The sequence below is a fragment of the Diabrotica undecimpunctata genome, chromosome 1, assembly GCF_040954645.1.
Source record: "Diabrotica undecimpunctata isolate CICGRU chromosome 1, icDiaUnde3, whole genome shotgun sequence".
In the NCBI taxonomy this organism is placed as follows: Eukaryota; Metazoa; Arthropoda; class Insecta; order Coleoptera; family Chrysomelidae; genus Diabrotica; species Diabrotica undecimpunctata.
The window spans coordinates 136,991,603-137,008,724 of record NC_092803.1 but is presented as its reverse complement, the minus strand read 5'-3'; the positions used below and the strand labels follow the sequence as shown (position 1 = coordinate 137,008,724).

General features: G+C 32.5%; 1 protein-coding gene across 2 annotated transcripts; it reads right to left on the bottom strand.

The window, feature by feature from the left end:
* Window positions 1-1,993: 1,993 nt before the first annotated feature.
* Window positions 1,994-16,893, bottom strand: LOC140432154 (protein lin-9 homolog). Of its 2 annotated transcripts, none has more exons than XM_072519994.1 (2): window positions 16,770-16,893; window positions 1,994-4,668 (listed from the first exon to the last, which is right to left on the bottom strand). In XM_072519994.1, the coding sequence occupies exon 2, from the start codon at window positions 4,648-4,650 to the stop codon at window positions 2,911-2,913; it is 1,740 nt and encodes a 579-aa protein (XP_072376095.1). In that variant the 5' UTR covers window positions 4,651-4,668; window positions 16,770-16,893; the 3' UTR covers window positions 1,994-2,910. The 2 variants fall into 2 exon arrangements, with proteins under 2 accessions (XP_072376095.1, XP_072376091.1); XM_072519990.1 differs by lacking the exon at window positions 16,770-16,893 and adding an exon at window positions 16,543-16,686 and having other exon boundaries at window positions 1,995-4,668.
* Between the last annotated feature and the right edge of the window lie 229 nt (window positions 16,894-17,122).

Here is a 17,122-nt window from a genome sequence, read left to right as displayed (position 1 = left end):
CAGCAATCTAAGATTTGCAGACGACATCGTTCTGATTACTAATAATCACTTACAACTTGACAAAAACAAAAACTATGTACAACGAGCTAGTGGATGTCCAAGATGTAATAAACAACACTGCACAAGACAGTAGACGAGTATGTACACCTGGGACAATTAATACATAAATCCGGCTCCTTACTCCCAGAAATCAACAGAAGAATCCAACTGGCTTGGGAATATTTTGGTAGAAATGCAGTTATATTCAAATCGAAAAGTATTCGATCAGTGAATACTGCCAATCATGACATACAGCTGCGAAACTTGGACAAAGAATGATATAATAGCGAAACTCAAAGGTCGATGGAGCCAGGCATGCTAGGTATAACAAATAAGAGATCGAAAAAGAATATAATGAATCAGACAGAAAACCAAGGTCACTGATGTAATCCACAGAATTAAATCTTTAAACTGGCAGTGGGCAGGACTGACAGCGAGAAGAACTGACAATAGATGGTCCACTAGAATTACACTGTGGTATCCAAGACGCATTAAGAGACCAAGAAGACATCCAAATTTAAGATGGAACTATGACATAAGGAAACAAGCTTGTACAACATGGCACAATGAAATGAAGAACGACTATGTAAGGGAGGCTAAAAGAAAAGGAAAAAAGGCTTAAACGGTGGCATGCAACCATATTTATATATGTATTTAAAAAACTAATAAATCGGCAACATCGTAGCAAGGCATCCAAAATCAGTGTTAATATAAATGTCTTCGACATTACTTGTGTAGAACACATCTGTGAAGTAGACAAACAAAATTGGTTGTATAGGCACAGGGTGTCCTTAATAAAACAAATAATATAAAATAAATGGTATACATATGTAAAGGTGAAATTTACCTAATGAAACACCCTACATTTTACTTAAATTTTTGTTAGGTATTTTTAAATATCTTCCTCTGGATTAATTACTATTTAACTGGGAATAAGCCACAATTAAAGGTTAAAATACGTTTATTATAAAAAGGGAATCATTAAATCCTTATACGATAGAGCCAAAATTACTTGTTCTAACGAAAATTCGTTCTTGGAGGAGAAACATTTGTTAACATCTGTTTTATTAAAAAATGATTATCCTTTATCGTTATAAATAAGGAATTTTCAACAATCGATCGAATAGAACAAAACAACTTAGAACGAGATCCTACAGCATATACAAGGGATAATACGAGGAAAATAACAATACCATATATAAAAGGATTATCGGAAAAGCTTAAAAGGATAGGAAATAAATTCAACATTTCAACAACATTCAAAACGACAAACACGTTGAGATCTATTTTGTCTAAAACCAAACCTAACAATGAACAAGAAAGGACAAAGAATTGCATTTATAAAATACCTTGTGAATGCGATCAGTTTTATTTAGGTGAAACATCAAGGCCATTAAATGTTAGAATAAGTGAACATCAATCCTATATTAAAAATAGAGAATTTGATAGATCTCAAATATGTAAACATGCTTGGGATAATGAACATAGGGTTCAATGGAATGATTCAAATATAGTCCTAAAAGAAACGGATGGTAAAAAGAGAAAAATCAAAGAAGCGGCTCTAATTATGCTAAATGAGACCAATTGTGTCGCGAATTCCTCGGCAGAATGTAGTAGGATCTGGTTACCCATATTGAAAGAGGAAGTTATTAAAAAGAAAATACCAGTATTGGTAAGTCAGTAACATATAGAGAATACATCATTTATATTTTTTAAATAACAAACATATAAAATCGGAATTTGGTATTTATTGAAGGTAAACTAAATGCAAGATCAAATACTTACCATGTCGGGATAGTATTATGAGGTTTTTTTCCTGGTTTTTCCCTCATAATTTACTATGGAATCACTAACAGGAGAATTTTACTGTCATCATGGCATGTATTTGTCTTTTTAAAGACGAATTACATGTTATGATCTTTTCTGACGGATATTCTCAAGTTAAAGTTGATTTCATGTAATCGAATGAACTATCTTATAAGTAAAGTCGTCCCAGGAACGCAACTCAACAATATTGGCAATATCATTTTAAAGTCGTCTACTTTAAAATGTATAATGTATGTCTGAATTGTCAATATAGATGAGTCAGATAAAATTAAATTATTAGAAGAATTTTTCACTAAGTAACAAAAACAAAATTTGTTTAATTTACTAATGTTTGTATTTTGAGAACGATTTCCGAAGTGAAAATTGAAACGTCAATAAACGTATTTTAACCTTTAATTGTGGCTTATTCCCAGTTAAATAGTAATTAATTTAAAATGCCACAAGAAAATAGCTTCAGAACAATATCTTCCTTTGGGAGTAGTAGCTTTAGTTGTAGTTTGTTGTTTACTGAGTTTTACCGTTCTTAGTAAGCTAACAGTTCCAGTGATACCCTTTCATAGGGGTAACGCTACAGACTTTCATAAACCAAATTTTTTGCTTACCCAGTCAACACTACCCCTATACTGATACATCTGTGTCAACTGATTATACACCAAAGATTTAAATAGCTATAATTGGATAATATTAGTACAGGATCATATCAGTGTCACAACCTAAAGGTTGTGAGTTCAAGCCCCTATTTAACTCCTATTTTTTTTATTTTTTTTTTGCCATAAAACAGTATGCAGTAATATTACCATATTTGAGCAATGTGTTAGTTACCACCCTTGTTATTTAATATTAAAGATTTATAAAATTAAATATAAAGTATCTAAAATATTTTGTGCCCACTGTGGAAATTTTTAACGTCATTAAATATTTACTTTTAAAGTCTTTATGTCGAACATTAGTGAGTATTAGTGCGCATAACTAAACGTTTGCTCAAATTTTTTATACAGTCTGAAATAAATAAATTTCTATACAATAAAATAAAATTAACTAGACTTATATCTTTGTACCCAAAAGTAATTTGTCAATATTAATTTGATTTAAACCTACTTCAATGTGTTTCATATGCACTTCTACGTTAGCCTGGAATACATGTTGATTAACAGGAGTAAGCTTCCTTTTAATTTGTTCCATCGTACCTTGCAACACTTGCAGCTCATAGGCATTGCTTTCGGCATCAGACATGTTTTTAACTTGAAGTAATAGTGATGTGAGATCTGTGATTAAATCCAATATTGAAGGATTCTGGCAAGGATCTTTATCCGAAGCTATAATACAGTTATGCTTATCTACAATATCTTTAGCTTCCTCGCGACATTTTTCTCTCAAATGCGAAGGAGTGAGCATAGCTGCCACGCTGGGTTCTGGTGCTATCTGTTTGCAGTAAATTTGCATTTCGTCAAGGTACTTTTGGAGATCAAAGTTTAATTTTTCAAGGTCGACGAGAACACTTGCATATGTCCTTTCAAAATCGTCAGGAATATCTTCATCAAACGAGAACAGTTTTTCAGCTTCAGAATTCAGCGATTTTAACATTTTTATTTTAAGTTTTTTAACATTCAGAATTTTAGTAACCAAAACCATCTTTTCTAGTAATTTTGCAGGGTAACCGCCTATTTTACCCTCATCTAAAGATGGTAAGAAGGGAGGAGTATTGAGCAATGAACCTGAAAGCAAAGGATCTTTCCTTAATTTCAGATTATTTGTTACAGGACTCTTTAATACAGGAGAAAAGGACACATTATTTCTAGGTCTGAATGTAGCTTGAAAACTCATTATTGATATCGTTTCTGGAGGTTCATTTGAAAGAACTTCATAATCAGGTACAGAATGAGTTCCTAAGCCTTGTCTCTCAAAAGTAATACGGTATGTATTGTTTGAGGTATCGACAGCATCAATACTGCCAGTAAATAGACCATCTTGTGGTTTTCTTAATCTTGCTGTTACCTTGGTTCCTATAACCAATTGCATAGGAACTTCTGGGGGCAGGTCTTTAAAACTAGTCATATCTGTTGCTTTTCTTTGTTGTAGAGCTCGTATTTTCTTTCTTTTCTTTTCCAATTCTAGTCTTTCTTCATTGAAGAATGCTTGAGAACATCTACGAGGTTTACCCATCATTCTTCTAATCTTCGTCCATTCGACTCGAGTTAATTCTTTCAATTTTAGATCAGGGAAGGATTCTTTCAAACATATGGTAAAATCATTGTCCCCATCAAAGAGACAACGATCAATATTACTATAAAACCATTCATAACATACCCATTTGTGAGCTTTTGGTAATTTCAGTAAATTTCTAAGCCTCAGTCCTATTTTTTGACCAATTTTTCTATCTGGAGAGTTTAAAACAGGTGGAGGGGAGTCTCTTTCATGCTTAACTTCCTTAGATGGAGTCTTTTTAGGAGTAGTTTTATAGTCATTCCTCTCTAATTTCACTTTGACGGGTGTTGGCTTTTTGGATGGTGTAGCTTTTTGTTTCTTAGCACTTGGAACTCTGTGGTGTGGAGTATTCACAATATCGTCATCAAAAAATAGTCTATTTTTCTTTCTTATCCTAGCTGGCATCCCTCGTGCATTTAAGACTTGTGGGGGTTGCGTAGGAGTGGGTTTTGGGGGAGGCACTGTGCCAACTCTTTGTAATCCTAAAGCAGCAGGGCCTAATGTGGGAAGATCCTCATCTATTTCCATATCATCATCCTCCATTACCTCTTGCTTTATGATCATGTTTTCGTTGGTCATCTTGTAACTTTTATTCACCTAAAACGTTATTACATATTAATACTAGTCTATATAAAATAAAGAAAATTATAACTAACAATGAGTGTTATAGGGTTTAAAGGCAGATGTTTTGTAAAAATACATTATTGTTGTGGTTGATAGGCTGTGGTATATAATTACTTCTTCCTGACGTTTCGTCTGTAACGGGTGGAAGACATGTCTTCCGCTTACTACTGGTGATTTTTGAATATCCGTCAGCTTCTGTGAGGGAACATGTATCTAAGAAAAATTATTCCAGACCACAGTCTATAAACCTCAAAAACAATCATTACAAAATTATAACTCCACCAAATTGAGTGCATTGTAAACGGCTTTCCAATTGTAGTATCTTAATATTTACAATTAACTCTAACAAAGACAATCGAATTACTAAAATTAGACTTTTCGTAAAGAAATAATAGATTTTGATATTGCTTATGATGTCAATTGGAACAAACAAATCTATGGGTTATGTTTAATTCAATGGAAGGCATTAAAATAACGAGAAAGAAACGCTTGAAATTATTTATTTCTCGCGATATAGTCCTTGTGGAATAGGGCATTGTTTATTAAAATCCAGAACATGTTATTGGGCATTACTGAAATATAACTGATCAAAATTTGTGTGGCTTTGTTTTGAAATCATATTAACTTACACTCGTATATACCTGTAATAAAGAGTGTACTGGCGATGGCGCAGTTTTGCATAATTTCAAACTTTTCTTTAATTTTTATTACATTCTGTATACTTTTCTTTAATAAATCAGTTGGTCTAGGAAGATAGTGAGAATAAGTTCTAGTCAAATATAGATATTGAGATATTTTTTACTTGTGAATTAATTAGATACCTAATAAAAATGACATTTTGGCAACCATTTGACTTTGATGTTTGAATTTTTATTAAAAAAAAATTAACAAATATTAAAGATAATATACATGAATGATCGCTTATAAACTTTACCCTATATTCGGTGGTATTTACGTAGATACGCTGTAATTTTTTTTAGCACATTTACCCTCTTTCAATACATAAATTACTGATTGATACTGAATTACTGATAAGGATGGCAAAAAGAAAATAATAAGAATGATATCATGACTTTTGTTTACAATAGTAGTAATTTTGCTTATTAAAATGGAGAATGGAAATGGAGAAAATAAAGAAACTGTAAATGTACAAAATGAACCATAAAACTAAAATAAGTTTGTAAAAGTACATTGACATGGGCAATTTTACTGGCACTAATGTTAATTCATGTTGGGTAAAGGCTATTTTGCAGTTGCCTGCAGGTAAATTTACTGACTTTTGGCAAAGTTATGGGGAAAATAGCAATGGATAAATACATAAAATTTCATTAGGTTAAATTTACTGATCTTAAGAGTAATATTACATTTGAGTGGTATATTTGCAGTTCTTCTTTAGTAATTTTACTTTATTAAATGGGGGTTACAATTTCTAACCATATTTAAATCGGCAGATTTGCTAAAAAATTTTATATTAGAAACGTATTAAGGAAGGCAGTGACACACAGACACCATCCTGATACTCAATTAGATCGTGCTCAAGCAGACCTGATCATCAACAAACTGGAACGAGCATTGGATGAGGTTCCTATCTGAAATCAGAATCAACTTCTGAAGTTCCATAAAACATTGTTTAGTGCAGGGATCTTGTGAGTAAACTGTTCTAATGAATAAACAAAAAATGGACTGTTTAGATGGTCAGCACTTATAGTAAATGTGGGAGGGAGCAGACTCATAAATAGTTGATCCTTAGATCCTAGAGCCTTAGATTTACGTATTTAAGCCGATATGTAGCCGACCTGTCGAAGTCCCGAGGACCTGTATAATAGACAAACGGCATACCAAAACAATACCGTTGATGAATCTTTATTCCAGGAATTTAACGACAATAAAGATAAAATCCATAGAAGGAGGAAGAATGAAGGGGATAATTCTCAGATACATACCTCCCATATGAAGATCACAAACAACTGGCACCAAGGGAATTGGAACTACAGAGATATTGCAGGAAAAACCAACTGCAATTGTGATCTGAATGTACACCATCTGACCTGGCTGCGGACAAACACCAAATAAAAGAGATAAGTCATTACTACAGTTTATTATTAAACATGCCTTAAACATGCTAAACATAGGAAACATAATATATCGAAAGAAGACAATTAACTTGGTTTGACCATGTTAAAAGAATGCCAGAGGACAAATGGACCCTAAAATATTGAAATGGATACCTGCAGAATGAACGAAAAGAGGTTGATCACACCGAGGTTGGGGAGATAAATTTTACGCTACATCCAGCAGGTATAGTGAAGTGACACAACTCAAAACCCAAAACACAAAAAAGTACATTATTCTTGAATGAGGTAAGTTAATTATTAATTATATGCATGTTAGAGGTCAAAAAGTCTCGCTATTCTTTTATAAATAAATAAATCGTTTTTCATTAATTAGGAGTTGTTACTTGTTAAACTGTTTGTTCGGGCTGTTAGGCCGTTGTCTTCTGAGATTAGCTCTCGACGTTTCGCCAACACTAGGGGTTAGCATCTTCTGGAGATGTTACTGCTTCGCCTGAAAGCTGAAACTGAGGCCGCGTTGTACTACGGAGGCCATATTTATATTTTCTACTCGCCACCCCTGCACTGGTTTCGGCGAGAAGGGACGTGTCGTCGTTCGAAGCTTTTCTTTTTTCGTGATTTGCGGGAAGGGTGTTTGTGGATTTTAATACTGGTTTCCATGTTTTATTAATTTTTAGTCCTTCTATCCGATTAAAATTATTTGGATACTTATATATTTCCACCGCTTCCCGATATAACCGTGGGTAGTACTGTGATGTTTCATCCAGCAGCTGCGTTTCTTCAAACAGTATCCGATGTTCTCCGCTTCCCAAAGCGTGTTCGGCAACGGCAGATTTGTCGGTATGCCCTAAACGACAATGGCTTTTATGTTCGTTTATCCTTGTGTTTGTGTGTCTTTTCGTGGTTTCCACATATACCATTCCACATGCATGGTATTCGGTATACAGGGCAAGAACGCTTTGCCTATACATGCTGTTTCTTCGTCCTTTCTTCTAGAAACGTTGTTGATCGCTTTATGTATTTCTTTTCTGGTATAACCATTAGAGGTGAGCGCTTTTTCTATATGAAGAAGTTCACTTTGCAGATGCTGTGGTTCACAAATTATCTTCGCTTGGCTTATAGATATATTAAAAATATATAAAGTCGATGATAACATAGTGACCTTTTTAAAACATAATGTCAGATTGGAAGACAAAAATTCACCTCCAAATACCTGGTGAAAACAATATCGAAACTGAAAATATTGCAATCAACCGGGACCTATTTCAAAGAGATTCGTTGAGCCCACTGTGGTTTTGTCTAGCGATAAACCCCTTATCACAGCTAATGAACTCAATTGACACAGGTTTTAGCATAAAAAATAACACTACTTTTGTGGCAAAGCTTAATCATCTATTGTATATGGATGATTTAAAACTATTGGCTTCCACTCGAAGCCACCGTTATTAGATGCTAAAAACAGTGGAAAATTTCTCTAACGATATTAGTATGCACTTCGGTCTTAATAAGTGCCGTGTCTTAAATAATATCAAACGAAAGGTTCAGCCCGGCGGATTCGATATGCAAAATGGCCAGAACATCGAGGCCATGGGTGAAACTGATATGTATAAATAACTTGGAATACAGCAAACGCGGAAGATTGACCATAAGCGAATGAAAACTGAGATAACTACTGAGTTTATACGAAGGGTAAACCAGCTGCTTCGTTCACACCTTAACAGTAAAAATTTGTTTAAGGCACTAAACACCTACGCATGTTCCGCGCTTAGCTACTCAATTGCTATTGTTAAGTGGACAAAAACGGATATAGAAAATCTTCAACGAAAAGTACGAACACACCTCACAAAGGCACAAAAACACCATCCTCGAAGTGCAGTAGAAAGAAAGATATTACCGCGGTATTTAGGAGGACGAGGACTCATGGCTATAAGTGAGCAACTAGAAAAACAGATTACTAATTTAAGAACTTATTTTCAGGTGCAGGCTGAGACATCTACTCTACATCGCGCAATTTGTGCAGTAGATGATACAACACCGATCAAACTGAAGGAACCAGAAATAAGCATAAACCATCTTACTAAGGACGAAAAAATGCGCACCTGGATGGGTAAACCTCTGCACGGGCGACATCCCAATGAGGTCAGTCCCATGTCGACAATATAGCGTCGAACTATTGGCTGACATCAAGAAAGATGTTCCCTGAAACAGAAGGTTTATTACTGGCCATTCAGGATCAGGCTACACCAACCAAAAATTACCTTTAATATATTGTCAAAGACCCTCAGGTTCAAAGTGACAAATGCAGATATGGATGTGAAGCTCAAGAAACCATCCAACATTTTACCGGGGACTGTCAGGTATTTTCAGCAACTGAATATAAGGAACGGCACGACTCAGTAGGAAAGATCCTTCATCAAGAGATAGCCGTCAAACTGGGACTTCTCCTAACAAACCATCTCCCATATTATCAATATGTTCCTGAGAGTATACTTGAGAATGACAACTACAAGCTATACTGGGACCGCACTGTGCTCACACACCGAACAGTGGCACATAATAGACCAGACCACATACTAGTTAATAAACTAAAGAGACAAACAACACTAATTGATGTGGCGATACCAAGAATAAATAATCTTCATGTTAAACAGAACGACAAGATCGCCAAGTACTACAGGGATCTGGCAATTCAAATACGAAGACGCTGGAGAATGGAAAGTATCCGGACAATACCTATTATTCTGTCTACTACTGGAGTCATTCCGAAGAACCTTTTAGAAAACATAAAAAAGCTAGGTCTGAATGAACATCTCTACAAGACTATGCAGAAAGCTGTACTACACTCAACATCCAGATGTGTACAAAAATTTTTGGGAGATACTCCACCACACCAAGTCACCTAGGGCTCGATAACACGGAAAGAGTCCCGCAAGAGCTCAATCCTTTTGATACCATAGGTATCTGGGATGAGTGAATTTTCTCCTTAGAGGGAGTGTGAGCCGTATGGCTAAATAATAATAGTTATTAAACTTACTAGGCAAACAACACTTGTGGCGATAGCCAACAACAATAATTTGCGTGTTAAATACAACTAAAAGATCGTCAATTCCAGAGATTTAGAAATACAAATTAGGAGACAGTGTAGAATGGAAAGTACTCAGACAGTACCTATTATTGTATCTACTACTGGTGTTATTCCCAAAAACCTCCTAGAGAACATAAAACAGCTGGAGCTAAATGAACATATCTATAAGGCCATGCAGAAGGCTATACTCCTAGCTGGGAGATACTCCAGCATACCAAGTCACCTAGTGCTCGATAATACAGAAAGAGCCACCAGAGCTTAATCCTTTTGATACCGTAGGGATGACTAAATGTTCCCTTCAGAGGGAGTGTTAGCCATATGACCAAATCTGGATAACAATAATGTTTATTTGGGAAGCTTACATAGATTACAAGAAACAAAAAGCATACTAAATACTAAATAAACATAAATAAACTCACTGAAATAGAGCTACTATAAAAGTAGCACCCCTTGCGTGTGAGACTTAAAAATATATATTCAAACAAAGAAATATTTAACAATTATTGTATAAATATAAATAGTAAGTTACATATGCGTACTTACAAAATACATTAATTTTAATATAGCATGTGACACAACTGTGAGTACACAAATGTAAGTACAAGATATTAACTGCAATAAATTCAAGAAATGTTGTAGTTGGTAATCAAAGTCTATTTAGATAAGTATTTATTATTTATTACTATTGTCCATTAATCACTTCTTCAGAGAATTGTGTTGTTTTGTTTTCAATCCATTGTTTAATTTTATATTTATATCTATGTTATTTATAATTTTTAATTTGTTTTAAATTCTCTGGTAGACAATTATTGTATAATTTGAGACCTATCTAATCAACATATCTCTGGAGTATGAATTTATTACATTTAGGTAAAATTGCATTATTCCTTGAATATCTAGTTTGATGGGCATGATTGTTAAAGTTTAATATTATCTTTTTTTCATATATATGTAATGACTTTGTAACAAAATAATTTATGTACAGTTAAAAATTGACTTTCAATAATAATTAGATATTAATTCAGAAAAATTCAGAAGTGACTAAAAATTCTAATTAACTACTTCTGAATAATATTATTCCGTATTCCACATCATCCTAAAAGGCCATAGGTAAGTTGAGATTGTATAAGTGCATAATAAAGAATTCGTAAATAAGTTATTATTAAAAATTTGAATCTGGATAGTAGCCCTCTTCATTTGACTACTGTATTAATGCTTGAGTATTCCATCGTAAATGTTTATCAATTATACCTAGATATTTAATCTCGTATGTATATGGAATTTCATTTTTTGCATCGACTTTATTGAGCAATACCTAATTTAGTCCTTTTTAGAGCAATTATGACTATGAGAGGAAAACAATTAGTGAATGCTGCCCTGCTGCCAATTGAATTAGATAATTGAAAAAGGGAAAATAAAGAAAACACCAAGAATAAAAATGATTATATACTGAACAGTACAATCGGTACAGAACCATGTACCGACAATATAACTGCAAGTTGTTAAAAAAACGAATGTAAAAAAATTGAAAACATAATTGGAGAATGTGAAACCTGTATAACTGAAACAAAAAACAGGAGAGTGATAAAATTGAAAAGGAAACTGAAAATCAGAACAAAACTGAAATAAATAAAAACTTCAAAAGAGAACTTCATGAGCACATAATAGAAAATACAGAAAGTGTAAACCTAATTAATAAAATTGGTACCCAAGAGACTACAAGAGCGAAGGATGACAGTATTAGAAAGAATAGTTCAAATGAAGAACAGTTGAACTGATACTCAAATCCCTTATTGTACATGGTGGGAGACAACATTCTTGTATTGGACAATTGAATGACAATGAAAGTAAGTTATGGAAGTTCACAAAAACTAGAAAACAGGTGGTATTTGATTCTGAGACACTTTCTAAACAGAGAATGTTGATGAATCAGGATCATGTAATAATAAATGGTCTCCACGTAATAATAAATGGTTTTCAGTTCTTAGGTAAATGAACTTACAATAAAATGCATTTAATTTCACTACATCCTATTGGTACTGATTCATACACAGAACATTTGACGAATTGTGCTCTTGCACTATATATATATATATATATATATATATATATATATATATATATATATATATATATATATATATATATCTACAATAAGTATCCTATATATGTATATATATATATATATATATATATATATATATATATATATATATATGGCTTTTTAATTCATAGCCATAGCAAAGCTTTTACTGAAATGGTAAACTTTTGCAAATTTCGAATAGCTCAAGAGACACAAAACGATTTTATTGTAGCTATCTGGAAATAAGCAAAGACACTCACTGGCCTTTCTGTGTTTGAATTTGTATCTACCCAAATTCCTTCCAACCCATGTTTGAATTGTAATGAAATTAGAAGTAAAGAAGTAATCTGAGTTGCTTAGGTTAAGCTTACAAGAAATTAAGAAGACTGTATTTTTCTACAATAAAGCCTTTTGTATGTTTCAACAACAGTTGTGCTGGTGTAGCACCAAGAATGCACGACAACAAAACAACTAAAAACAAATATTAGTAGTTTGGAACATGTATTTGTGCTGGTTTCCTTTAATAATGTTTCAGTGATATTTGGTGCAGTTTACATTGTACCTCTTTAGAGATTTGAATCTACCGCTGGCTACTTGAAAGCATACCAGCGAAAATAGCCTTAGTGTATCTTGTGCTTCTTCATATCCAGCAGTAACTATGGCTGAATACTTTACTGAAATTTTTGGACTTAATCTTTATAAATAGTGACTCTAATGTTAGAATCGATACTGCAATTTGATTTGCTACTTCCTAATAATATTCACCACACAGCCATATCTTTGGAGTTTATATTTGCTGATTTTTGTCCCTTAGCTTACAGTTGTTCTTATTATGATTTTAAAAATGCCCATTATTATGCTATCAACAACTTATGCACCAAACTCATGGCATGAAATTTTATGTAATCTTGATATAAACAGATTTTACATGTTATTCACATGTTTGTACCCATACAAAATTATAAGTATCCTAAATTCCCTCGATCATTTTCCCTAGATCTGAGAAAATTCTTTGTAGCTAAGAAAGTTGCTCATGCTAAATTTAAACATACATTGTGTGTTGATGATTATCTTGAATTTTCTGAACTATGATCTATATGTAAACATTTGTCAGATTGATTTTGCGATTATATTGAACCCACAGAGCTTTTGGAAACATTTTAATTCATTATGAAAATGTCATAGTATTCCCAATAAATTGTTTTTCAATGGTAATGTGGCAGAGAACAGTATTGATATTGCCAACTTATTTGTAAGGAACGTTTCTGTGAATTACAGTAATATAGATCTGAATATTGAAGAACATGCACATTAACAGGTTAATATTGTGGATATCCCTTCATTCAATTTTCTCTTTTGGAAATTTATGATGGAATTTTGTCACTAAAAGATAAAATTAAACTGTGGTCCGGATAATGTTCCCAGTTATTTTCTAAAAAGATGCTTTCTATTCACACTATTCAGATATTCACGCTATTTGTGTACCATTGGGTTTTTATTTAACCTTTCCTTAAAATTGCAAGTTTTTCCATCAATTTTAAAGGATAAGCTTTATTACTCCTATTTTTAAGAAAGGATGCAGAGAGGATGTGAAGAGTTACTGACTTATGGTTATGCTGTCTTCTATGCCTAAGTTGTTTGAGTTCTTTCTTGTCAAACCATTGACTTAGTATTGTAATTCTCTGTTGATTAGCCCACAACATGGAGTCAGGAGCAGAAAATCCACATGACAAATTGGATCATATACCAACAAGACATTATTTCATTTTAGCTTTTGAGAAGGTTCAGGTGGATGCCATATATTCTGACTTTTCAAAGGCCTTTGATAAGGTGAATCATAATCTTTTACTTCATAAACTTCAACTGTATAAACTTCCATCCTTCTTACTTAACGGGTTGCTAGTTATCTGAGTAAATGGGTTCAATATGTGAAAATAAAATCTTTTGTTTCATCTTCTATATCTGTTTCCTCTGGTGTACTTCAAGAGTATCATTTGGGACCTTTACTTTTTGACCTATTCGTTAATGATATAGCTTTAATAGTTAACCATGCCAACATTTTACTTTTTGCTGATGATCTTAAACTTTATATGGATGTAACCAGTCTAAATGATTGGTTTAAACTTCGGGAAGACTTAAACTCATTATACAGATGGTCTGCTTCTAATGCATTATTGTTGAATTTGAATAAATATTTCAATATAACTGTTTCTAAGTCTAGGTTATGCATTGAGTTTGATTATCAGATACATTCAAATATTGTAAGTAGAACGAGCAAAATTCAAGATTTGCACACATAAGAGATATTACAGGTCAGGCTCTGAGTAGCTTGAGATTTGTGACTGACAAAGACCTCAAGGGAATTTTCAGTAATAGCCTATAGGATTCTTTATTTGACTCTGGTACTTATTATCCTATGTTAGGCCTCAACTGTTTACATACCTTATTACCTGTGCCACATTGATTCTTTAGAAGCAGCGGAGAAAAGGTTTTTGTGAGTTTGTTCTTGGAAATTGAGATTGTGAGGTCAAGATTTCAACAACATCTTACAGCTTCATCCACTGTTTATTGCTATATAAGGTTTTGAATGGTCTTGGCGATTGTTCTGATATTCTGGAATTTCTTGGTCTGGGGGTGGGAAATTTACGCCCAAGAGACAGGTTGTTGTTTTATAAGGGATTTCATGCTACAAACTATGGGTACAATAGCCCTTGGCTAGACTTCACAGAAGTGGAAATAAATTTTGCATTTCACATTATTTATTGAGGTGTTCAGTTAAGGTACTTACGAGGCATTTAGACCTATTTCTTGGTTCTAAAAGTTGTAAGAATTTACAATAATTGAAGCAAAAAAACTGACACAACTAGAAAAGAAAATGTCACAAGGAAAAAACAAAATGTTATTAAGCAAGAAAAGTGGCACAACTGCCTACTTTTTCTGTACCTGAGGAACTTTTTACATTTTAATTTTTTGGTATTAGGTATATATTTTTATTTTACCTGAGAAACTTTTGGTTGTGAATATCATTTTTGCTGTCTATTATAATCACAATAAAGGTATAATTATAATTGGTTATAATGGAAATTTTCTTCCAAGAATCAACAGTTGCCTGATATATAGATTCAAACATTAAACATGTTTAAGTATCTATTAAAAGTGCATTTCAAGAAATTAAATATGCTAAAATGACACGATTGACAACGGGTGTCCAAAAAGTTAATGTAATCAAGACAAGGGGATAGAAGAGCTCTGGATAGACCCAGAAAGTACTTGTAAGGTGGAATGAAGCCTACTGGGCTTGAATGTAAGTGTATGGCTCTAGTTGGTGCTAGATACAGAAATTTGGCAGAAGATAGTTGTAGATGTCAGTTAAGTTCTTAAAGTTTGTAGCATTGTCTGAATTGGAATTTGGACACAAGTTAATCTGCACATTATTTAAATATATGAATATATTACATTCATATATATATTCTGCTTATAGCACTTCTGTTGTAACTTCTCTTTTTTATCAGCTCTCTTTTTTTCCAAGTCTCCTTCTTGGTTTCATCCTCAGAACACTGTTTTATTTTATTACTGCACATTAGTCATGTGCAGTATATTAGTTATTTATAGATTTCTACATTGGTTTACATTGGTCTACATTAGTCTGTATTTCAAAATATTCATATATATATTCTGCTTATAGCACTTCTGTTGTAACTTCTCTTTTTTATCAGCTCTCTTTTTTTCCAAGTCTCCTTCTTGGTTTCATCCTCAGAACACTGTTTTATTTTATTACTGCACATTAGTCATGTGCAGTATATTAGTTATTTATAGATTTCTACATTGGTTTACATTGGTCTACATTAGTCTGTATTTCAAAATATTGGTTCAAGTAAATATTTTAAATAGTTAATTAAATAATTTTAGGGTTATTAAGTTAAAATGTCTGTCTTATGAAAAATTGCTAAATATAAGAAGACTGAGTCTTTTTGCAAAAAAGTGTAACAAGCTTTGTTTCATCTACAAAATTATTCTCCAAATATTTTAATTCCAAAATAAAATTGGAATTATGGTACACCCAAAAGTCAAGGTACTTTTTAGCTGATGTTTTAAATAAGTAATCCAACGAGACACTAACTTGCAAATAAATGAATATCAACCATCCAAAATTACTCTATATAAATAACAGTAACTGTAAGATAGTAAAAGATATAGGTTATAATATATAGTGAACAAGCAAATTGCATATCAGTCTTAATTGTTCCATTTATTTTATTTAAAACTGGTCAAATATATGATTAACTAATTTATTTTTCATTATCATTACATAAAACATATTGTTCAAATCGGAATTACCCTTGAGAGGCAGTAGGCTGTGTCATCAATATATCATAGATTATTGGTACTTTATTTAAAACACAATTGAACCAGAGCAGATAAATACACATTTTAGTATCACATTAATTTTTCACATGCAAATACCAAGTTACTTGTCAGTCAATTTAAATTTAATGCTTAAACAAAAAAAATACGATTTAAAAAATTTTGAATTTTAACACCATTTTCAAATTCAAACCTAGACCAAAACAAAACAATTGAATTTGAATATATTAAAAACGGCTTACCTATTAACGATGGTCAGCAAATATTAACCAGTAAACAAAGATTCACGCAAATATACTAATTACCTAATAAATAATCATTTTATTACAAATAAATTATCTTGATTTTTGTAAATAACCACTTTCACATACAGCCGCCATATTGACGTTAAATGAATGCGCGATGCGCATAACCGAACTTGTTTTTTTATAAATTTTCAGTAATTTTTTTTAATAATAAAACGCTTTACCTATTATATTAGTTGAAAATTATTGTTAATCTTATTCCTATAACAAAATTATATTGTACGGGTAATATCATTTAACCATGATTCAAATTTAAAGTTTCAAGTTGACTTCTAGGCGTTTGCAAAGCTACCAACTTTGCACAACAAATTGATGAAATTTCCTAAACGGCATTCTATCAGCAGAATAATAATGAAAAATATATGGCATAGTCAAATACCAAAGAATTAACTATATTTATTAATTAATATGATACTATGTGAACATAAAAATTTTAAAAATCGGAGAAGTATAATATAATCGATAAACCTAGTTTAATGCTTATTCTTTTAGTTCTATACTAGGTATGAAGCTAAAA

Excerpts from the sequence above, each read along its gene's own strand:
- LOC140432154 (XM_072519994.1), bottom strand. The coding sequence starts at position 4,650 with ATGACCAACGAAAACATGATCATAAAGCAAGAGGTAATGGAGGATGAT.